This window comes from Micrasema longulum, unplaced genomic scaffold, assembly GCF_059751315.1.
Source record: "Micrasema longulum isolate JH-2025_06_02 unplaced genomic scaffold, ASM5975131v1 h1tg000900l, whole genome shotgun sequence".
NCBI classification, from domain to species: domain Eukaryota; kingdom Metazoa; phylum Arthropoda; class Insecta; order Trichoptera; family Brachycentridae; genus Micrasema; species Micrasema longulum.
Genome location: NW_028278091.1, coordinates 643,648 through 668,856, shown reverse-complemented (window position 1 = coordinate 668,856; position 25,209 = coordinate 643,648). Strand labels below are relative to the sequence as shown.

Here is a 25,209-nt window from a genome sequence, read left to right as displayed (position 1 = left end):
GTATGGAAATAAAACAAAGCACTGCTCATATGGAAATAATATTTATATTGAATCGTACGGAATAATATTATTTCAAATAAAAATACTAAGCTTGGTTACAAAAACAAATTAATTATGTCAGTCCCTTACCCCAAACTTCTTGAAGCCAAATAACAAATGTTATTTTTCATCGTCAAGTTAAAGTGAACATAAAGTTTGTAATTCTATTTTATAAAAATAAATTTTATAACACTGAGTTTACACAGTTACGTAAAAAATAATTAAGTAGTAAAATGACGTCAGAATACATTATTTTTTATAAAATGAAAATTAATTACACTTACTGGAGATATCACGCCTAATTCTCGCCATTCCCAAATAAGTAATTAATTAACTAACGGGGCATTTTATAGCTTATCAAAAATCATATCTTATCTTTCAATATTTTTAAAAATGAACCTCACGTACTATGTGAGTTATCGTTTTAACGATACGAAGATGTAATCATTACTCGGGAAAATTGTGGCGATTCACATTGTTTTAAGCATTGTATTGTACAATATATATTTTTTAAATAATTTATTGCCATGTTTTTCCTTACTAAATGTATCTCAGTTTCAGTAAATATAGCGTTGCCCTCATCAATTTGGAAAAAAGATATAGCAAATCGCGATATACATGCAAATATTTATTTGAGAAAGAGATGCAAAGCAGGTGAACCTTTAAATTTAATCCAAAAAAATAAATAAATGGTACTTGGACACAATAAATACACTTTTTTAATTAATTATTATACCTATATTCATATTGTAGCCTAAGAAAAGGTATTTTTGTACCCAGTAAATTGCTATAAATATCTACTTGCAATTTTAAATGTCTTATTGTTGTTATTGACTACCTACTTTATATAGATATTTATTTTACGCAACATTTTACGATCCGAATTAATTTACAATTCGTTGAAAATAGCCCCAAAATTAAAATGTTCGGTATATCATAAGAACGCAAATATTTACTTTTTAAAATATATGTAATTAATATTGATTATCGGGAAAATATTTTATTACCTTGAATATTATTGTGGTTTGTCATTATTTTATGTAAGCATTAGCTAGGTGTGATGATTTATCTTTTTTTAAGAGCCAAGGAAAAGCCTCGACTTATTGATCTGAGAATCAGAAGAAATGAATAAATAAAACTGCTATTTAAAATATTATTCTAAAAAATAAATATGTTGAGGTAAGTTTAACAATGAATTAACTTCGCGTACGCGATCGCAACCTATCGTTGACGGTAACTAAAACGAATATTGGATCTGTTTTTGTCTGATAAAAATAATTTAAAAGTTTTCCCCGTCGACGGTATTGTAGCAATTGATCAGCATCATCCAGCAATCGAAATTTATTTGAAATTGAGAATACTCAATTATTTAATGAAAATTGCGAAACTTAAAAATACAACTTAAAAAAATGTAACTACGAACTCTGCCGTTAAGACCTATTTTCTGAAGACTGGAAGATGAAGTTCGGAGAGCATAATACAAATGATATGGTCTTGATTTTCTATAAAATTTTATGGAAAATAATAAATAGACGTGCCCCATTTGAAAATAGTAAATCAAATTTATAAGAGATATTATCCCACTTATCCTATATTACTATCCACAATGGTTTAGTAAAGCATTGATTGATGTTTTAAAAAAGAAAAATAAAATGAGAACGAGGGCAAAAAATACAATAATCCTCTTGCTTATGAGGCATTATCTAACCTAAGAAGAAGATCCAAAGCTCTGCAAAAGAAATGCTATGGAACTTACATAAAATCTGTTAAAGAAGGCTTGGTAGAAAATATTAAGGTATTCTGGTCATTTACTAAAACACAGCGTGCTACCAACTGCATTCCAAAAGTTATGATTTGTGAAAATGAACGCGCCAGTGATGGAATTGCCGTAGCTGAAATGTTCTCGAATTATTTTGCATATGTTTGCAGTAAATCAAACATTGTTCAGAATACATCCGAAATTTCAAATACATCCAAAATATCCAATAATAGATACTACTGTGGCGGGTCGACAACGACGGCACGAGCCGAACATTGCCGAACGCCGACGTAGAGCGTACGAACGGGCCAAACCGGCGAAGAAAAAACTACCGGATTCCGACCTCACCGCACGCGTCTTCGAGGCACAAAATTACCGCCAATTTAGATTTACCAACTTCATTTTATTTTGCCTAATATAGTTATTAGAATCCTTCTTTCAATGTGTTAGCTTTCAATGTGTTAGATTTTATTTTTGTAAACAACTTGAAACTATCAAACAAACAGATATTCGGGCGGCTAAGCCGACGAATGTTTAACTTAGTACGTGGACATTAGTATCCATACTTTTTTTCTATATACATTATATCGTGTGACTGTACTATATATGTTTATATTTTTAACCTAGGCTATGCATGTTATTATGTGTTACAGATTTGAAGTTTTACCATAAACATTTTTAAACTTGATATATTGTACAACGGACAATCAAAAGGAATATTAATATTGAGGGGACCACTCAGGCTTGGAGAATACAAATACCTAATAGTTGGAAAATGTGTTCCGCCGTATGGTAAAATAATTATTTAAATTTTCTGTTTTTAATTTTCTTTTCTATAACTTGCACAGTACATACATAACAAATAGTGACTCTGACATTTAAAAAATAAATATTTTTGTTTGAAATTTAAATTTAAATTTAAATTTAAATCTAATAATTTAAACTTAACTTTTTAATACAACTACACTCATTATTGAATACTTTTATTTCAATATGTTAACTTATACTGTAATCATTATTACATACATTTTTCTGAATTTTTTTTTTAAAAACGAATATTTTTAAACTGTAAACAATGGCTAACAAGGACAACACTGACTTGACAAATATCAACACAGCAAACAACATGTTCCACACGGATAGGATTAGCGTTAAACTACCACAGCTATGGGTGAACAACATCGAACTTTGGTTTAAACAGATAGAAGCACAATTCGAGTTGGCAAACATAGTTTCAGAAGACGCACGTTATAGTCACTTAGTGTCAAAACTTGAACAAACGCACATAGAACAAGTTTCAGATATTTTACTCATGGAACCGAACCGAGCAAAATATACGAGGCTGAAGGAAGCTATAATCCAACGCATGGGCTGTCCACAGGACAGAAGGAGAGAAAAACTGTTTTCTTCCTTACAGCTTGGGGATCGAAACCCATCCAGCCTACTTAGAGAGATGCGGACGCTAGCAATAGGTTTACAAATAGACGAAACGACGTTGCAATACTTGTGGATACAACAACTGCCCAAGACGATCCAAGCGCATTTAGCCATAAGCGAAGATGACTGGGATAGGCAAGCGACGATAGCAGATCGCCTAATACAGGTGTACACACAGGATAATGTAGCGGTAGTAGGTACCAACAATAAAAATAACATTTGTAGTTTAGAACAGTCCGTACAAGCTCTAACCCATAAGGTAGAGAGTTTATTTCACACAATCAACAAACAGCATAGTCACAACAACAATAACAATAGATTCAAACACACAACAAGTAACAGCAGTAACAATTTCAATAACAACAAATACAACAACAATTTCAACAAAACAAGCTATAGGGCCAACGGAAATAACAAGAAAACTATTCTTTGTTACTTCCACACAAAATTTGGCGATCAAGCTAAGAAATGCGTCACACCATGTGAATTTAAACCGCATCTAGCTTCAAAAAACTAGATGGTCGAATCATAGCGGAGGCGGCTGATTCAACCAACACAACACGTCTCTTTGTTAAAGATCGGGATACCGGTGTGTCATACCTCGTTGACTCCGGATCGGAAATATCATTAATTCCTAGATCTTTACACAAACGCCATGGAGAAAAGTCTAAGCTAATTCTCTATGCAGCGAACGGGACTACGATCCAGAATTTCGGAGTTACCACGGTAACACTGAATCTGGGATGTAAACAAATGTTTACATGGAAGTTTATAATAGCGGATACGACACGCCCTATTATAGGAGCAGATTTTCTCCACAACTTCCACCTGTTAGTAGATGTTAGGAACAAACGGTTAGTAGACAATACAAACGGCAAGATAGTCAGAGCATTTGACATCTCCACAAACAACAACATAACATGTTCCATATCATTAACAGACAAAACCAACATTTACCACTCACTCATATTGAAGTATCCACAACTAGTAGATATCAATAAACCATACGCAGGGCTGGATAAACACAACACAATCCACCATATAGATACCCGTGGCAAACCCGTTATGTGTAAGACTCGTCGGCTGTCCCCAGAACTACTGAGGCAGGCGAAGCAAGAGTTCGATCACATGGTGGCTCAAGGTATTTGTAGACCCTCCAAGAGTGAGTGGGCCTCTCCATTGCATATGGTGAAGAAGAGCGATGGTACTTATCGCCCTTGTGGCGATTACCGTAGCTTAAACGCACAGACGGTACCTGATCGTTATTCCTTGCCACATATCCACGATATATGCAATGACTTATTTAACTGTAAAATTTTTTCCAAAATTGACTTACAACGAGCATATCACCAAATTCCAATTAATGAAACTGACATTAAAAAGACAGCTATAACCACACCATTCGGGTTATTTGAATTTGTAAGAATGCCATTCGGACTATCATGCGCTGCACAAACATTCCAACGTCACATCAACGAAGTCACAAGAGGTCTAGAAGGAGTACACGCATATATCGACGATATATTGATCGCTTCACCAGACGAAGAAACACATGTGGAACACTTAAAAGCTTTGTTCCAGCGACTTCAAGATCATGGAATGGTGGTAAACCCATCTAAATGCGAGTTTGCCAAGAAAACACTGTTATTTCTTGGTTATGAAATTTCGGCTGAAGGCATCGGACCCTCGCCAACAAAAGTGGAAGCCATCACGAACCTCAACAAGCCAGAAACCATTAAGCAGTTGAGAAGATTCTTGGCCATGGGAAACTTCTACCGAAGATTCATACCACGAGCAGCACACAAATTGATACGACTACACGATTACCTCAAGGGAGCAAAAAAGAATGACAACAGAAAAGTAGAGTGGAACGAAGTCACTACACACGATTTCGAAGAGGTCAAGAACTCGCTGATCAACGCCACTAAGCTTAGCTACCCAGAGGAAAGCAGCAAGATGTCAGTGTGGACAGACGCCTCAGATTACGCAATCGGAGGCGTGCTACAACAAACCACAGACGGCATCAACTACAAACCGATAAGTTTCTTCTCAAAAAAGTTGAACAAGGCTCAGTGTTCATATAGTACGTACGACAGGGAACTACTAGCCATTTTTGAGACTGTAAGGTACTTTCAACATTATCTGGAGGGCAGAGAATTCTGTATATACACGGACCATAAACCACTACAATTCGTGTTTAGAAGGAAAAGTCACGACAAAGAAAGCCCCAGACAACTCAGATATCTAGACTACATCTCACAGTTCAGCACGGACATCAAATACATAAAAGGAGAAGACAACGTCGTCGCCGATACCTTATCAAGAATCGACATGATCGAACAAGAGGCAAACATATCGTTCGAAAAGATCCATAAAGAACAAAGGCAGGACAACGAACTACTCGCACTCTTGGACGACAAGAACACTGCTCTGAACCTGATCAAAACCAACATGCAGGGACAAGAAATCGTCTTCGATCTCAACAAAGGCAACATGCGACCGTACATCCCAAAAACGCTACAGAGATCTTTCTTCAACCAAGTGCATAACCTCAACCATGCAGGAGCCGACGCCACGACCAAGACCATCAGTCAAAGAGGCGTCTGGAAAAATATGAAAGCAGACTGCGCAGCTTGGACGAAGGCCTGCATACCCTGTCAGAAGAGCAAAGTCAACAAACACACGAGGACACCGATCATCAAGATCGACATGCCGAGACAGAAATTCTGCGTGGTCCATGTCGACCTCATCGGACCTTTTCCACCATCAGAGGGACTGAGGTACTGCCTCACATGTATCGACCGATACACTCGATGGGCGGAAGTAATCCCTATCGCAGATATCCAGACCCACACAATCATCAGAGCCATCTGGGACAACTGGATTGCGAGATACGGCGTACCGGAGAAAATTATAACTGATCAGGGTAGGCAATTCATGTCTACGGACTTTAACTTGTTTTGTTCCAGATCAGGCATAGCACACTCCAACACGACGCCTTACCATCCACAAAGTAATGGCATGATCGAGCGATTTCATAGAACGCTGAAGACGGCCATTAAAGCTCACCACCCTGTTCCGTGGACAAAATCGATCAGCACCATACTACTCGGACTGAGGGCCACACTGCGCACGAATGCAGAGCACTCAGTAGCAGAGATGCTGTATGGGTGCAAACTAAAGTTACCAGCAGACATCCTGGAGCAGACGAACGACTACATTGACCCGGACTCCTACACTAGGCAACTGGTAAATTTCATGCAAAACGTCAAACCAAGGCCAGTCGAGCACCACAATAAAGGTAACGTTTTCATCCACCCGGAACTAAAGAGAGCCACACACTTGTTTCTGAGGGACGACAGAGTGTACAAACCCCTGATGCCGAACTACAAGGGGCCCTACAAGGTCATCACCAGGGCGGAAAAGACGGTAACACTGGACGTGGATGGCGAACATAAAAAGGTTTCGCTGGACAGGTGCAAGCCGGCGTTCCAGACAGCGGAAGAACGAGCCAGTCCAGCAGAAACGGAAACACCAACAGAACAACCGGCATACACAACGCGTAGCGGCAGGAGGGTGATACAGCGTCAGTTTTGAAAAACAGATTTCAAAACTTGGAAGGGGGCTGTGTGGCGGGTCGACAACGACGGCACGAGCCGAACATTGCCGAACGCCGACGTAGAGCGTACGAACGGGCCAAACCGGCGAAGAAAAAACTACCGGATTCCGACCTCACCGCACGCGTCTTCGAGGCACAAAATTACCGCCAATTTAGATTTACCAACTTCATTTTATTTTGCCTAATATAGTTATTAGAATCCTTCTTTCAATGTGTTAGCTTCAGTAGTTTAGTTTCGTGAATAAATCTTTGTGTAAAACGTAAGTACCCTGTTTTACTTGCTCTCATTCTGTGCACCCACATAACTTTGTACATCACAAAATTAGGCCACCAACTAGGTGCCTACATAAAGGTGGTAACAACACCACTAAACTACCAATTTAACCTATCTAACATAAAAAATAATGAAGATGTAATCGGGTTGTGGTCCTGTGGCTAGTGTCTCGGACTCACGGACCAAAGGTCCCTGGTTCGAATCCCACTGTACCCCAACTTGATACCCATTTTCTAAGAGTGAGTTATTTAAAACTCGCTGAAAATGGCCCTCAAAGTGAAATATTTGGGTAAATTATAAGAAGGCAAAAATTTTTTTTTCTCTTAAAAATTTAGATGTTAAAAAGGGTCTAGGGCCTAATCAGATACCAAATATTATATTTATAAAAAAACTGCAGTAATGAATTAAGCAAACCATTGTACACGATATGTGATAAATCTCTTAGTGAATGTATTTTTCCTGATTTGTGGAAGATTGCAAAAGTGATTCCCGTCCATAAATCTGGGGATAAACATAAACATAAATAAAACAAGTTTCGGCTGCGGTTTCGGTTTCGGCTAAAAGTAATTTTTATAGGAAGTTCAGTGTCTTTTTTATTATTTGTTAATATACTATCAAAGGAAGCCAAAAAAATTTTAGAATATTTTTATGTATTGTAGTATAAGCACTATGATTTCTTTAAGTTTTGCAATTTTGAAATTACTCCGCCTGTGACGTCACAAGTTCTCTACGGTGACTTCAGCTGATTGGTGAATTGGCTTCCCGTAAACCGGAAATCTATCGCAACACATAACAACGCTAATTGATTGTTGTTCACCTTTATCTGTGGCGTTTTAATGAAGTTTATTTACATTAAAATAATTTTTATTAACTTTTTCACACATTTTCGAGAAACTTCGCCGTACAATGCTCTAATTTTTCCACGTGTAAGAAAACATTTTTCATGACCAATTTCCCGTAGCACTGTACTCCCTTACTGACACAATGTCAGAAGATGACTCAGATAGTGGAAAAATAATAGATTGAAGAGAAACTTACATGACCATAGCCGAATTTTTCATAATCCTCCCACATGGTCCAAATTGCTGTATCGGCGAGGGCGCATTTAGCGAGCGCGTTCGCCTGGAACAGAACAGAATTCACACTATAAGGAAAATACACCACAAACATATTGTATTATAAAACAAAGGTTACAATGTGCATACTATTGCCTTAATACACACAAATATATTCAGTAATGGAATACCAAATTGTCATGTCTGTAATATTGTAATGTATTTATATTGTATATACATTTGCTGGCTGAGGACGTCAATTATTGACAAATATCAACACAAAAACCGCTTCACTAGTGTTATGTTTATCAATAATTTAACATTTCCAGCAAAAAACATTATTTTTTGAAGATTTCGAAATACTCTACGGAGCCTAGAAGCATCTAGACCATGATTATGAATATCTTTCGTCATATACTCGTATATCGATTTATTCATAATATGAAAGGTTATAAGATATTTATTATAATACCTATAATATGCATTAGGTACATTTGAATTTTTCTTAGGATTTTTTTAAATTAGATTATCGTTCAATATAATATATTCAAATTTACGTATGGAAATGGAATATTTGTATGAATTGAAATTTTCTAAAGAAAACTTAACTACAAACACCGATTTTTTTACCGCGTCTTCATAGTTGAAACCAAGATTTTTCACATATTAGAGTCAAATTAAATAGACTAAAAATAAAATTGCATGAAGATAGACAAAATACCCTAATACGTTAATGAATAAGTATACTTAAGCAAAAACAATAGGTAAGTAGAGTTCATTAAAATATTTAATACCAGTATGGGCACGCACTTTCGCCGTAGTTTTACCACTAGCAACACCGCGCAAGACACACCGGAACTGCACGACATCGACACGCGAGAATCTGCGTGTCCTCGGTCTGCTTCGGTTCAGTTGGCTTTTGCTCTCTCTCTCTCTTTAAAACTTACAAATACCCACGTTATTTAAATTCGTGACATGGTTAATTCATTCAGTGTTTTTCTTAATTTAATCACATCTTTGTATGTCTTGGATTCATTATATTATCTATTAAATCTCAGAACAATGTAAGTAAATCTTTCATTTAATTTCACGCTACCTTGCAACGAAACTGTGGTAAGTCAAACCATCCATTTCATATTAACAAAAGATTTCACCTTTGTTATACAGGTAAAAAAACGAAATTGTTTTTCAAAAATTTAACGAATGCCGAGATATTGGATACTTTTGGGCGGACTCACGAGCTAACACAAATGCTTTCAGGCCATGGCGCTTTCCGAAAATATCTTCATAGATTCGAAAAAAGAGATAATAATTGCTCCTCGCGATGGACTCATCTCTCAGGGCGTCCTCCATATATTACACGATTGTCCTATCTTTGACGTCGAGAGGTTAAACTGCAAACGAATGTGCGCACGATAAGGCCAAATTTTTGAAAACCCAGAGGAATTAATAAAAAATGAAGCCACTGCAGAAAGATACATTGACTTTCTGAAGACCTTAGTAGTAAAAATATTTAAAAAATAATGAAGGAATGGACCCAGACCCATGAAAAGTAACTGTTGTACAATATATACATACTAGGAAAAAAGCTTTGCATGCATAAGCAAAGCAATAAATAACCGGAACAAGAGGAAAAAAATGAATACCGTCTTCTTTAGGTGTCCGTATCAATAAGTTTTCATATAAATCATTCTAATGTGCCTATTAACACAAACGAAATTTGTATGTTTACTTGGTTCACCGACAGGCATTAACACATCAACATAGAGTTATTAAACATTCGAACGCACTGTATTTTATTTAAATACGATTAAACAAAATAGCATATAACTACAGGAAAACAAAGGCGAAATTCTGAATATAATTCGACTTTTCAAATTAGTTTATATGCGAAAATCGCAATATTGCATGAATTGGCAAGGTAACAGATAAAAAACGTATACCTAGGTAGGTAATGCAAAATTTGATAAAAAAATTATATGAAAAATAAGTTGGCTATAAAACCGAATTATTTGTCAAAAAAACATTCAGGATTACGGCCGCTTTGCTGGTAGCTAATAGTTTAAGGCATAATGTGCTCATTAGATGTTGAAAAACTGAATGTATTATTGAAGTGAAAGAAAAACGTAACAAGTAAAATAAATAGTAAAATACAGACGAGCATTAATCACTTTATCAGATAACTAGAAAAAATACCCCAGAAAAGTTGCTATTGGAAGTTGGAAGTTACATGCAAAGAGTAAATCACTCTTCTTCAGGACCAGCTGATATTTTAAACATCAATTATGATCAAAACAGAAAAGCGAGGAAATATTTCTCGAAACAACACAATAAACTGAAATGATGTTATTGAAAATTATCACATGTCTTATTTCTGTAGTAAATGAAAAATATTAAATCAGAAAGAAAGATTATGTGAGTAGAGCAAATGTTGAATAGATTAGAAGTTTGAATAATAATATGAAAATTACATGAAATAAATCAGTACCTAAAACACAAGGCTCACTGTTACCTACTCCGAAAGTTGTTAAAAGTAACCTCTTTATGTTGTTTTAGGCGAGGAAAATAGCCTATATTATTATGTCGGTGAATCGGATAAATACACAATTTTTGCTTACTTATGTTAGTAAACATTAAAAAATATTTTTAAGTTAGGTTAGGTTATTAAAGATTGTATGGAAACCAGTATATTCATCATACCCACCGAACAATTATTATCTGACCAATATCTCGTTAATATAACATCACAAAATCGTGTTTTAGAAACGTGGTTATGATGAACTCACCGCAAGTCTCGTACATCTTATACGGGGCTCTATTGGGCTTCTTTAAACTCAATATTATGTCTGTCATTCGATATATGAAAAAAAAAATAGTCTCGAAACCTATATAACAAGCGACTCGCATTTAAAAAAATGTGATTTATGTACGTACATAGATAGTTATTTATTTTGAAAACCGTAAAAAAAATGCTAAAAAATCATCCCATTAAGAAACTGATGTTTGATAAACGACGGATGGAGATGGCGGAGAGATAATATTCGAGACATTTATAAATTAATATTATAGTAGCTTGTACAGGTAAAAGCTGGAAATCCAAAAGCCACGGTCAGTTCATCCCCCATTGATTGAACACTAGAGAACACTATTAATTGACGACATAAAATAAAATGAATTTATTAATTACACGATGATTTATTGAATAGTAAATAATTGAAATAAAGATTCAGTCTATTAATTTAAAAAAATGTAATGTCTCTAAAACGTACATAAAAAAGGGAGACATTAGACCATGGAATGAGAGAATGAAAAAACATTCTAATCTTTCGAAATTACCTATTGGTATAATATGTAAAAAAAAAAGGTTGAAAACGTTACGTAAATGATTGTACAGGATAAAATGCCTTCTCAAAGAAAATAATATACACACGTAAATCTAAATTTCAAATGTATTTCGTTAGAATCCTCTTTGTAGGTGCCACGAATAGTGTTTAAATCTCAGAGCAATGAGCATGCGCATCAGTACTCTGAGGATTCAATGCAATTCAATTAAATACTTGTAACTATTCTGACGTATCATGTTTTTACAACGCATCATCTACAAACGAACACCTACACAGATAACAATCGCGTAAGAAACAAATTACTACATAAATCACTCACGCAAACTTAAATAATCCATAAATAATTAATTAATTCAAAACAATGTTGTTTGTAGTCCATCCCAAATCACAACCTTGGGAAAAATGGTTTTGGGTTTTGGACAACTCGCGAATTGCACAGTACCAGATGGAATGGCCCATTACGCGAAAGCGGTTTAGGACAATATGTACCGAAGAGGGACTGATGCTGGAGACGAGTGATGGAAGATAACTGAAGACCGATGTCTGATGATACATGACTAATCAAATTTGTTGTTTATAATGTACACATTAAAGCAGCCTATTACCGTCCACGTTCAAATAAATAAGTATCACGTCGATTAAAAACTCCTAAATAAATACTACGCGTTTTTTCTTCACTAAATGCAAAAAACAGTATTTTAACTAAGTAGACAACGTACATTTTATTATTTATCGGTCAAATTTGTTTCACAATCAAATAATATATTTATATATATATATATTTATAAAAAAAAGAAATATTTGCGTTCCCATATACCCAAATATTTCAATTTTGATGGCCATTTTCAACGAGTTGCAAATAACTCACTGTTAGAAAATGGAAATCAAGGAGGGTTAGAGTGGGGTTCGAGCCTCGTACCTCTAATCCGTGAGTCCGCAACGCTAGCCACGGGACCACAACCCGATTCAAAATTATAAAATTACACGGAGTAAGTAGATACATAATTAATAATAATGTTCTCTAATATAGTAAAACTCGTGTTTCGAGAGGGAGTTCGTTTTACATTCATTTTTATTTTCTAAACGAGTTCCTTAAAATGAGATAGTATATTCTAAAAGAAACAAACATTTTCTACTGTATGGAGTTCAGGATAGGGCGAGTCTCATATGTTTTTTGATTTAGATTTTTAAGAATATAGAATTTAAAGCTTTTTTACTTCACAGTAAACAACGAGTTGAGTAATCACCATATTCCCTAAAAAGGATCTCCATCTTAGTTGCAATTAGATTAGAAACAATCACTCCTTCTTTGACGTTTGGCTTTTGCTCATCTCTGCTATCTACCCCCCCCCGACCCAGCTTTCTACTCGACTTCACTTCATTTCGCTTGAGACCTTCGCTTCATCCTGGACTTGGATATTGGACTTCTCTCCCTACGAACCTCAGCAAATCGAACACTTCAATTTGAAGTAAGAGGCCCTTCTGAGGACATCTCCGGCCTTGACGAGACTCAACTGTCGCCTAGCTAACTAAATTACAACCAGTGGACCGGGCCGTGCGCTCTAGTGACTACAGCGGAACCACAACACGACGCCGCGCCGGTAGCGCGTGAGCTACAGCTTCAAACAACAATTCTGAAAAAGCGGTTTCACAAAATGTGTTGTTAAAATATTTCGTAGCCGGCTTTCTAGCAAAATGATTTGAACTCCAAGCATCTATTGACTTAATTTGTTAGCCCGAATATGTACAAGACTTACGCAATTGGTTTCAAACACATTTAAAACAACGAAACCGATTTTTCCAGAATTTCCCCTGTACACGGTTATTCTTTGCCCTTGTTGAGGGATGATAATGTCTACCTCCAGACTCCAGATCCAGTGGTTATTAGAGTTAGGCTTAGGTCAGAAATCTAACTACGACGATAATAGGATCAGTTTCTTTAATAATTTCAGTGTTAACGACAATCGAGTTTGTTGGATGGCTGCCGCGGGCAGAAGGTTACTCCGCCTAACCTATGAACTTACATAATAATATACGTACATATATTTCCGAGCGAGCGTACTTTGCCCGCGTTTTTATACCGGCTTGTCACAAAATCCTAAGAAGTACGGTGAAATTTTCATTTTCTTTACAATAAAACACTTTACTTGTATATACGATACAATTCTTAGCCTTAATGTAGTTCTCCGTATAGCCGAAACTAAGAAGAGAAGCTTCGTCGTGTAACTTACTAACATTTAAGAATAAATATTTGTTTTATTTATTCTTCTATTTCTCGTGATTTTTTCTTATACCGGGGAGAATAAAGATTAAAAATACTCTGTGTGAAATAGAACCAAGTGAAATAAATCAATGTTTTCGACTCGATGACCACTTTCAGGTACAGTCCATTAAAATCTTTAACCCTTCCTTCTCGGTACTGTGTAGCTAGTACACATTACATCTTTAAGTATCCCTATAAATATGATAAATACTGGGTAAAAAAAATCGGTATTTACGTATCGGTTAAAATGATTTATTATTAAATAATAAAAACTTACTGGGCACAGAAAAAGCATTAAACATCAGAAATCGGAGATAAATCACCAATACAACCAATGTGTCGTAAGTCGCGGCGTATGAAGTAAAAGAGTATGGAATATCCGACTGTCTCACACACTCTCAACGTCTCACTCTCGATGCCACAGGTATATTTGCGAATGAGAGAGATAATTTTGAGTGCACGCAGGCCAATAACCAAGAGCCAGTACACTACACTGCCAGATGCCAGTAGCTCTACGAGCTTCGATAAGGGTGGTCCTGTCGCTCGCCTGCGAGCGTCAACTAATATTTTTTTTTGTTTTTAGCAATTAGATTTAAAATATTTTTACTTTTGAAGTAATGAAGAAGTTCAGTGTCTTTTTTAAATTTTATTTTTTGTTTAATAGACTAACTAAGCCAATTTTGTTAATAGACTAACTAGGCCATTTTTTTTTGTATTTTCATAAATCGTATTATCAGCGCTATGATTTTTTAAAGTTTTGTATTTCTGAAAAAACCCGAGTGTGACGTCAGAGGTTGTTCTCTGTTAGTTCTTCCGATTGGTTCGTTTACGGTAAGCCAATCGGATATCCTTCACAGCTCTGATTCATATGAACCAGTGACGTCGATCAAAATAGTGCGTTTTTATTAAAATATATTTTTTTTTTTTTTCGTATATTTTCAAGAAGCTTTGGCATACAATTTAATGTTCTAATTTTTACCGCGCCCAAGAAAACATTTTTTGCATCCAATTTCCCGTAGGCAGGAAGTTCATCCATTTTTCCGATTTAAAATCTCTCTTGTGTAATAACTCAATAAACTTTGCTTACGTGTGAGTGACAGAACGTTTTAAAATAAAATATTCTGTTCACCGACAGGCACTACACATTAACATAACCTTACTAAACATTCGAACGTTCTGTAAAAATCTTGGAAATGGAAAACTAGTGAAAATTAGTGTGCTTCGTGGTATAACTGAGGTGCCAGGCTCGATTCCCGGCAAGGTCAATGTGAAATATCTGTTTTATGTTATTTTCTATGTTTCATATATTTTTTAAAAGTAAAAATGAATAAAGTTAGTTAATAGGTGATTTTCCACAACAATATTTCATGGTCCTTGGACTGGCATCTAAAGCGTAGCATTTTTTATCTTACCCTCATCAATATTACTAAGGATCGCTGATACACTTCGATTGCAGTGTTGTTTTCCACTTAACTTTATACTGTTCAAAATTGGTTTGAAGAAAATGTTTGGGTTTATCATAAGAATGCAATCTGCTAATAGACATAATGACTGAAAACAATGACACTAGACAAAGACAAAAAACAGTATTTCTGCTACCAAAGACAAAAGCAAATTATGGACGAAGACACTACAATTTTCTGGCAACTAAACTTTACAATTTTGTTGAGTATGGAGATACCGGTAAGCAAAATTAATAACAATGCTTTCAAAACTACTAGAAAGGAAGCTGAGGAATATGTCTCATATATCAGAGTATAATTTATATTTATTGAAAGTCCTTTTTTATCTTTTATTTCATGTATGTATTTTTTAAATAATTTCCTTTTAATAAGTCCTTTTAATTTTTTAAATATTAAACTATAACTGTAATTGATGTAAAAGTACTCTTATGTATAAAATAAATAATACACTGAGCTCCGAAATGTCTCTATGGGCCAGCGGCTACATACACAAATAAAATATAAAAAAGGGTAAATGTATTATATTTGTATCCATATTTTTTTGTAAACCTTGTAAATGTTTGTATTTATTTTGTTGGATAGTTGGAATAAAAATAAAATGAATGAAATAGAATTTTGACTAATTACCCATAAGTTCCCACAGCATTAGGTCCCTATCGTTTTTTTTATAATGTACGATTTTAGGATGTTGTGTATTTTCCGATTGTTCACTTTTACAATCTGATTGACTGTCCTTTAGCACCCGATGCTCGTCCAATAATCTACTTCTCAACTGAAGTAAGTGCAAGGTTATGAGATATTTTCGTCTGGAAAATCCAATCATATGCGACTACTCACTAAACGATGAAATATTATCATCTGTGTCTAGTATACGTGATTTAGGTATTATACTTGGCATTAAATTTTCATTCACAATTCATATTGAACATGTTATCAATAAATCCTTAAAACTCCTTGGATGTATTAACAGACGCACAACTGACTTCAAAAATATCAATACCCTTAAAACTCTCTTCTGTTCCCTAGTTCGCCCGCACCTAGAACATTCCTCTGTTATCTGGTCTCCATATTATGATGTTCACATCAAGAATGTTGAATCAGTTCAACATCGATTTTTGAGAAAGATAGGCTGGAGGTTGGGGTTATCCAGATATCAATATACGTAAAATGAGTTAGAAACTACCTTAATATATCTACTCTTCAAGACCGTCGAAATAAATTCGACCTTCTAGTCCTATTTAAAATTCTCAACTCACTTTTTGATGCGCCTGAACTACTAAGTTCAATAAAATTAAATATCCCAACTAGAAACCTCAGACAAAACTTACTCTTTCATACCGATAACCATAGAACTAACTATGGTTTTCGTTCACTTATGCCCAGAATTCTTAGGTCTACCAATAATCATACCAGTCTTGATTTCTTTGACAACAAGTTGTCTTCTTTCAAACGATCACTGAATCAAATTCAATTATAAACACCTCTCTCCCGCTTCCACTCCCACAAAGTCTACTATATACCATTGAGTCTTAAAACTTTTTTATAATGATTTTCTATGTATAAATATGTCCTTAAAAATGCCCATTGGGCGTATATATAAATAAAATAATAAATTTTAAACATAAAGCATAAATGTGAAATGGGAATGTGTGGAAATTGGACAAGAGAAGAATGTTTAACTTGTAGGAATTTCATACGTTTAGTAACTCAGATCGATACTACATACCGACCTAAATTATTAATAATTCAGTATGAAGACTAAGCATTCAATGATTGGATACAGAAACACGTCACATGCCTATATTATGTCGCAAAAGTAGGTACTAACTGACCTCATCATTTATAGCCAATAACCATCGAGGGTCGGTTGTAAAAATATATATTTGCAACTTATATATTGTTCACGGGTACGTATATTATTACATTTGCACTGACACTGGTGATAACAGGTTCACAAATAATGATGCATAATATGGAGGTACCTATATTAAACATAATACAATATATTTTTATGAGATATAAAACACTTTTATTCTGAGTGAGTACAAATTACAGTTGACATGCGAAAATCTTGGATATTATTATTTAAAATAAAATATTAATTGATCAATGTTAATATTAGTAATCATAAATAATAATTTATTAATAAATTAATAATTATCCTTTCTCATTAAGTATTGGAAAACTAGGTTAAAATTAAAATACCGATGAATTGATAGGGAAATTTCTGCTATAAGACAGACCTACCCTGCGCAATAAAGAAACAGATGATTAAAAAAACATGTAAGTCCGTACCTAAACATAAAATTATAAACGATACGTGTGTAATTAATTTGTAGGAATTTTCCGCACATTTTATGGTGAAAATTGACAACATTATGCTACTTAAAAACCATCCACATAATATTGCAATACACCGTTAGCGTCAAATAAATAATTGTCATGCAAATCCACCGATGGACTAAATATGCTCCATCATCAAATATAATTAAGTATGCGGTAGCACGTGTGAGCTGAATAATTAATCAAGACAATCAAAAGTAAAAGAGTTGAGAAGACATGCGGTGCAAATGCCTCCCCGATACTGTTCGATAAAGACAACTGCACGTCGGACTGATTATGTCTAACTAAAATTGACAAAATCGAGGTTCCGTTGTCTAGTTTTCTGCTCCTCTTTTTATATCTTTTTTTTTTTTTAATTCTGACTCTTGTCAGAATTTAATTTTCTGTATATCCCGTTTTTCATAATTATTTATCATATTACTAAACCGTACGTCCGAAGACGATCCACTTACCCGGATCCGTTTTAAAGGTCTTGTGGCCTCTTTTCAGATTCGCAGATAGCAAAAACAATTGTTTTTAGCTGTAATAAACGGTATTTTTTTTTTTCGAAAATTCTTTGTTTACAAAAGATTCGCGTTTTTTATAGAATTAACATTTACTGCTTTCAATACCCCTGTCGCCGTCAGAACAACCTAAGTATATAGAGTCAATTTGTCCCACAACCTAATTTTCCCAATTCTGACGGCGATAGGGTATGTTAGTTCATTAGCTTTAGTCTTCTTCTCTGGTCTCAATCCTGGGATTGGCTGGCAGCAATTACTTTCATTATTTTCCTCCATTCCTCCCTGTCTTGTGCGGCTCTTTTAAAGTCAACATATGATGGGCAGCGCACGTCCTCTAATAGGTCCTCCAGGTACTCTCAGCGTGGGCGTCCCCTAGAATTTGTCCCCTCGGTCATCCCCTCCATTATGACATGCAGGAGGCCTTCTTGACGTATTACATGGCCGATCCATCTCGCTCGCCTTTCGGACAAGGTCCTGCAGGTGCCTTCCACCTTCGATTCTTTGGAGAACCTCCTCATTCGTAATGTGGTCTCTCCAGGAAATTCCTAGTAGTCTTCTATAGGACCACATCTCAAAAGCCTCTAGGCTCCGTTTATCTCTTTCGGATAGGCACCATGTCTCGCAGCCATACATCAAGATACTCCATACATAGGTCTTGATTAGGAATATTCTTAGTTTTAGGTCTATATAAATTAATTCTATTATTATTGACCTTTTATTAAATGCAAGTCTAGCTTGATGTATACCTCGCTCTTAGACCGACCGTCCCACGTTATTTTGCTCCCGAGGTAGACAAACTCCTTGGTGTTCTTTAGTGGTATTCCATACATCACTACTCTCATCTGGTGTTGCATTCGGCCTACAGTCAGTAGCTTTGTTTTGTCTTTATTTATCTTCACCTGTAGTTATTTTGAAGAATGTTTTGGTTTCATTTTATTCTTTTTTCTAGTAGTATTCGTAAAGACAATATTGCTTCTCTGGTTCCTACACCTCTTCTGAAGCCAAACTGGTCTTTGGAAAGGATATTCTCTACTTTTGGTTCAATTCTCTTTAGAATGATATTAGTCAATATTTTTGAAGCATGGGATATTAGGCTAAGAGTTCTATGTTGCTCACATTTTGTCGTACCCGCCTTCTTTGGTAATGTGACAATTAGGCATTTCTCGAAGTCCTCCGGTATCTTTCCAGTCTTATACATTGCCTGTATCATTTTAAACAGGGCATATGTGGTTCCTTTTCCTGCTGACTTAATGAGTTCAGCCGGAACGTCATCGATTCCGGGTGCTCTCCCGTTTTTGAGGTTTTTCAGTGCTAGGTCAAACACTTCTCTAATGATTGGATCTCCCAAATCATCCGCGTCTAAATCATTTTCTCTTTCTATCAATGTTTCATTGTCAATATTTTCCTTTCCATTGTATAGCATTTCGAGATATCTTTTCCACCTCTCTCCTATTTGGTCTTTTTCGCTTTAGTAAACCGGAAGAAACAAGTCCGATCGGAAGAACCAGAACTGTTACGACCCCTCCACCGGCCAAATAATTCAAACCTATTAAGCCCAACAGAAAATCATTGTTCATAAATTCGCTATATTCCTAAGACGAAAACCTAGCTTCAACCTATTCAAAACCTGGCATCATCCTAGTCAAGACCTTTCAACCGACCTTATTAACCCCAGTCAATATGAAAAACCAATCCTACATACTAGGACAGCGTCCTCAATAACACACCACGGCGGCGAAGGAGCAGCCCAGCCCGACCCCCGACCGATACGCGCCTCCCAGCCCTACTCGTTAAGAGTATTGGTAGATAAACCTTCTTCCCTTTTACGAAAATAGACAACACATAACTTGAATTCGGTTCTGCATTGCCGCCGTCCGAAGACGGCAGATAAAACAGGGCGCTTTTTTGATTTTTGGATGGTCCTAACTCCCATAAGAAGCAATTGATCAAAAAAGCAAAACTAGAGAAACGCCAATGGTAAATAACTATAGAGTGTAAAAAATCATTGCTCTAGTGCCACAATCTAAGGAGAAAATACGGGACTATGTTTGTATGAAGAAAAGTAAAACCGCGTTTTCTTTTAATAAACAACAGCAGCTCCTTAATGTTGGGTAAGGATTTTTTTTGTCCGATAATCTGAAATTTTTGTCTAACATTTATCTTTTTAAAAATTGGAAACCTAGTGTTTTTTTTCAGTCAGTAATATGTTTTTTGTTTAATTAATTCACTATATGATTATCAACCACGAAGTAAGCCACAGTTTACTACAATACAACGGGCCGTAGGTACTCAGGTCGAGAATTACAAACGCAAACCGAAACCGTCCGTAACACGTTTGCTGTTAAACTAAAAACCAAACCAAAAATTTGGAACGCTTTTGTTATAGAGCGAAAGGGCTTCTCTTGCGAATTGTTACTCAGAGGTTTGCATTTAGGATAAAGCCCTTTTTTTTACATAGTACTATGTAGCTGTTACTATTAGCTTGCACTTTTACTTATTGCGATAGGACTAGGTCACCTTACTCATATACGAAGGTCACATACAATTTATTGATAATTGGAGTGATGTTTATATAAATATTGTGATGCTTTTATAAATAATATTACCTAATTCTGAAATTGTACAAAATAAATTCCCTTACCTCCTCGACGATTGCGTCATAGTGTGAGAGGAAGGTATTAGCGGCTTTAGCATTTTGAGAACAGTGTTGTTTTGGAAAATTACTGTAGTAAAAATAATCACAATACTTATGAACTAAAAACTTTTTACAATGTCACAGTAAAATATTCGATACACAACACTTGATATGATTTTTACACATGATTTATTTATTTATAACTGTTCTTGAAACACTATATCGGATGTAGAATGTACATTCTTCTGATTAAAAAAAATTAAAAAATAATAAGTAAACAATACTTTGATATATCACAAATTCATGCTTGTATTAATGTTATATAGTCTGGATGAAGGAATGGAGGCTTCCGTATTATACAAATCGTGAAATATGATTATTTAACTTTGAATATAAAATTAGCATAATCTGCTCCACATCACATATTGTATTGTATTTTATGCAAAATCTTGAGAGTGCTTTCATTGATTTATTAATACAGCAGTTGATCGAGTTTATTGTACAAAGCTTGTATTTTTTGTTGTACTAGAATAATTGGGGAAAAAACAGAAACATGAAAATAGATGTGTCGATAACTACTCCATTGGTAAACACCACACTCGATGAATATTACGAAAAAAACAATTAGACGTTATTGCCTGTCATCCAGAATATATAGTAAGCTAAATAACGCCATTGAAAAGATAAAATAAAATAACGCGTCAATATTGCATTATTGATGAGCCCGATGAAGTAAAAATAACGCGTTTTTCGAGTACCAGTTATCGGGAAGGTGTCGTGATGTACTCGAAACAGATGATAATTTGTGATCCGTCTGTCACGAGATAAAGGGACTGCGGACTACTGATATGCGGTGACGGGGCTCCGCTACACAGGCTGGCCAGTGGACGTGGACAGTCACGTGGGAGGGGGCAGAGCCTCGGGCTCCCGGACAGGGCCGTCGCGATTATATACAGTGCGATTATACACCGACCGAGCAGTATACAAAAAACATATATGTGGAATCCTCTAAATGAGTGATAATTATATCCAAAATATTATTTTACGTTTTTATTTATTAATTATGTATGAAAATTAAGATTCATAAAAAGTACAACTAATAAATACAAAAACCTCACCAAGACACTTTTTGTGGCTTACTGGTGAGGTTTACCTATATAAATAATAATCCTACTTACTTAAAAAGAAATACACAAACAATCACAGTCAAAATAAGGAGCAGTAGTTAGACTGTATCAGATCAACCAAAAAAAAAATTTTAAAAATAAGAAAAACAAATATATCACCAAAAAATTCATATACATATAAATCAAATTTGAACACATTAAACTCTTTATTAAGAAGCCTTTTTTTTTCTTATTACATATATTATTAAATCTAAGGTTAGCAGGAATTTAATTTAGAATGTAAGGTACAATATAATTCAATGTTCTACTGCTATATTTATTTCTAATTTTAGGGATCACTAAACCATCAGTATAAGTAAAGCGAGTATTGTGATTATGATTTTGTTAAATTAAAAAAATATTAGGATGATGCAGAACCACAAAATTCCTTGAGCTGGCGAGTTTTGAGTGGTTGATGTAAAATAATATCAATTTCAAGTGAGAAAGGCCAGTTCAGATATTTTTTAAGAGTTTTAAGTCGTTACCTTTTTAAAAAATATATTTTATTGACTGTATTCAGGATAAAGGCTCATAATTAGGAGCAAAAAATAAATCACATTAATGAATGTCTCGACACGGGTTGTGCCCAGTGAGATGTTCGTATAAAAAGGTATTATGTAAAATAAGAATGAAAGGAAAAAAGAGGTTTCATTATTTTAATCGTGTTTTTAACCGATAGCAAAGGTCTTGTGCATGTTCTAGAAAAATTACTTAAACCCCAAACAACTATTGGCGCAATCCTTTTGGAAGAATGTGTAAAAGACCCAGGTAATTCGTCAAAAACACATTCTTCTGTTTTTGGCTTTGGCCGAAAGTGTGGTTTGAAGCATATTTCCTAAAAAATCGTTCATAACGAAAGAAAGAAGAAATTACCTACCTCAAGGGTTGGAGTTTTTTGGTCCATCCCAATGAAGGTATGTTTAAGGTATAAAGTCGTTGGTAAATCCTTTCAGAATTTTAATCTATCGAGATCTGGGATCATCGTCAAGTATGTACCTACAGAACATTCCAAACAAATTAATTTTGCTTCGGAACACATCAATGTTAGTGAATAAAAATATCATTACATTGCCCTCATTATACGAAGCTTTTATGATGAATCAATAAAATATGTACCTATACACATAGGTACTTTGAAATGTCATTTTTATAATGAAGTAAGTATTTAAATCAAGATTCTCTGTGGCCTCCGCGGTGTTATGGCTCACACGCAAGGTATCGATTCCCGGTGAGGATACAATTTTTTTTTCTCGAGCCTGGGTTTTCTGTGCTGTAATTTATCACTGTAATCGGGTCTGCAAAAAAAATATAGTAAAGCAAGTTTCTGGATTTTTAAATAAATAAAAAATAGTTTTACTCTTGTGATTTTATTTTCTGTGAATACAAAAAATAAATAAAATAATAATACAGAAAATAAAAAGCATTACACTAAAAATATGGTGAGATTTTTTGAGTTATTCTATTAGAAGATATCTATGTATAATGATTATCTACAACTTAAAATCAATGAGTAATTATTTGTTTATTTATTTTACACTTTATATACATATACAATTTATATACATATAAAGGCGGGCATATTGCCTTTCTTCCTACCTACCCAAAATGTCTTGTTAAGAAAATAATTGTGTAATACTAGATATACGGAATAACGGGGACACGGATACCGGGTATGATGGGGTACCCCATTACGGAGCATCATGGGGTACCCCATCACGCCCTAAAACTTTATTAATGAAGCTTTTATATCTCGGGGCAATGTGGGGTTTTCTTAAGGTTGTGTAAAAAAAATAATTTCGAAGTTATTTGACTAGGTAGTAACTTAAATGTAAATTATGAATCAGATGGCTCGCGTTCAGAGTAGGTTAGTTAGGGCAATATGTTTGCATGATACATGTACTGAGGCCACGGTAGTCACTAGCTGGCAATCACTAGCCACCCGGCTAGCAGCTACCAGCCACCGACCACCTAGATAAGAGGTACAGGCTAGCAGTCTGAGCACTGGCTACTGCCTGACTACATTTCGTACTGCCCAGCCACAGCTGACATACGAGTACGTCATGAGGTTCGGTTCTATGGAACCGGGAGCAGACGGCTAGACTGCCACAGGTCGGAACAATCTGATCTGATTTCATACCAGCAGATCGGAGAAAAATGATAATGTATTATGTTGATATTTATTTTTCTGTTCGGGATCCTTAAATGTACCCGTGTAAATTCCTGCCTACCGTAAATAAACAGGTAAGTACTGAAGGACTAACTAAAATACACGACAAAAAAGTAAAGGTAAATTATCTGAATCATCGGATTGTGGCAATACTACACTTAATTGAAAGAAAATGAAATACTGTAAAAAAAGACAGCATCTATATCTATCATCTACTCGTATCTTCTTGTCTAGTGGAATTTTTCAGCCAACGTTAGTTAGAAGCACACATTATCTTCAGCACTACGGTACTTGTTGCCCCCACGGGTACATGCAGTAGTAATAGTAATAATATTACTTCATACAGCAGAGATTTAGAGAACTGAATTTCATTCCATAAAAGGAAATCTTTCTGCAGCAACAAGAGAATCTATAACCCACGAGAAGGACTATTGCCTTATTAGCGAAATGCTTTTTATGAGCAGTTTCGCAGCTGTGTCAGTGACATTGTATCAATTGGAGTAACATAAGTATAGGAGACTCCGTGGTGTAATGGCTAAGAATCTTGACTAAGGCACAGAAGGCTCCGGGTTCGATTCCCGGTGAGAGCACAAAACTTAAATGTGATCTTTCTCAAGCCTGGGTATTCCGTGCTGTAATTTGCCATTATAATTGGGGCTTCTGGCGAGTTGTGAGTTGAAGGGTTCAGGACTAGATTTCCCTCGGGTGGAGGGATTTAAGTTAGAAACTCCTTGATAATTTTTCAATTATATAAGTTGGTTGTTTTTTGTAAATCCAATATGTAAAACCGATTTCTTTATTTGTATTTTCTTTGCAGAAAAAAATTCACAGCTATTGTATTAAGTTTAGACGACTACGCAACGAATTTAGTAATTTTATAGCGTATTATTTATTTATTTGTTATACGATACAAGTGCCTTTTACAATTTGAATTATAACAGAATAATGAATCTAGTTATATAAAACTAAAAATCAATATAAAAACATGAATACATAGCAACAACATATATACATCAGTATAAAAAGAAAGTCGGTATATTATGTATAATAAAATACAAGTTAAAGTAGTTAGAACAAATAATAATACGCAATTAGTTAGACAATTATAATTACATTAAATTGAATTTATATTTATACAGTAC

The 25,209-nt window shown here is 35.0% G+C and overlaps 1 protein-coding gene across 8 annotated transcripts in view; it reads right to left on the bottom strand.

The window, feature by feature from the left end:
* LOC148278274 (NAD kinase-like) overlaps positions 1-25,209 on the bottom strand; it is a 55,760-nt gene that overhangs the window by 18,029 nt on the left and 12,522 nt on the right. For all 8 annotated transcript variants that reach the window (XM_088231650.1, XM_088231651.1, XM_088231643.1 and 5 more), the window contains one exon: positions 8,167-8,250. In XM_088231650.1, the coding sequence (XP_088087776.1) occupies positions 8,167-8,250 (84 nt within the window). The remainder of the gene's footprint in view (positions 1-8,166; positions 8,251-25,209) is intronic.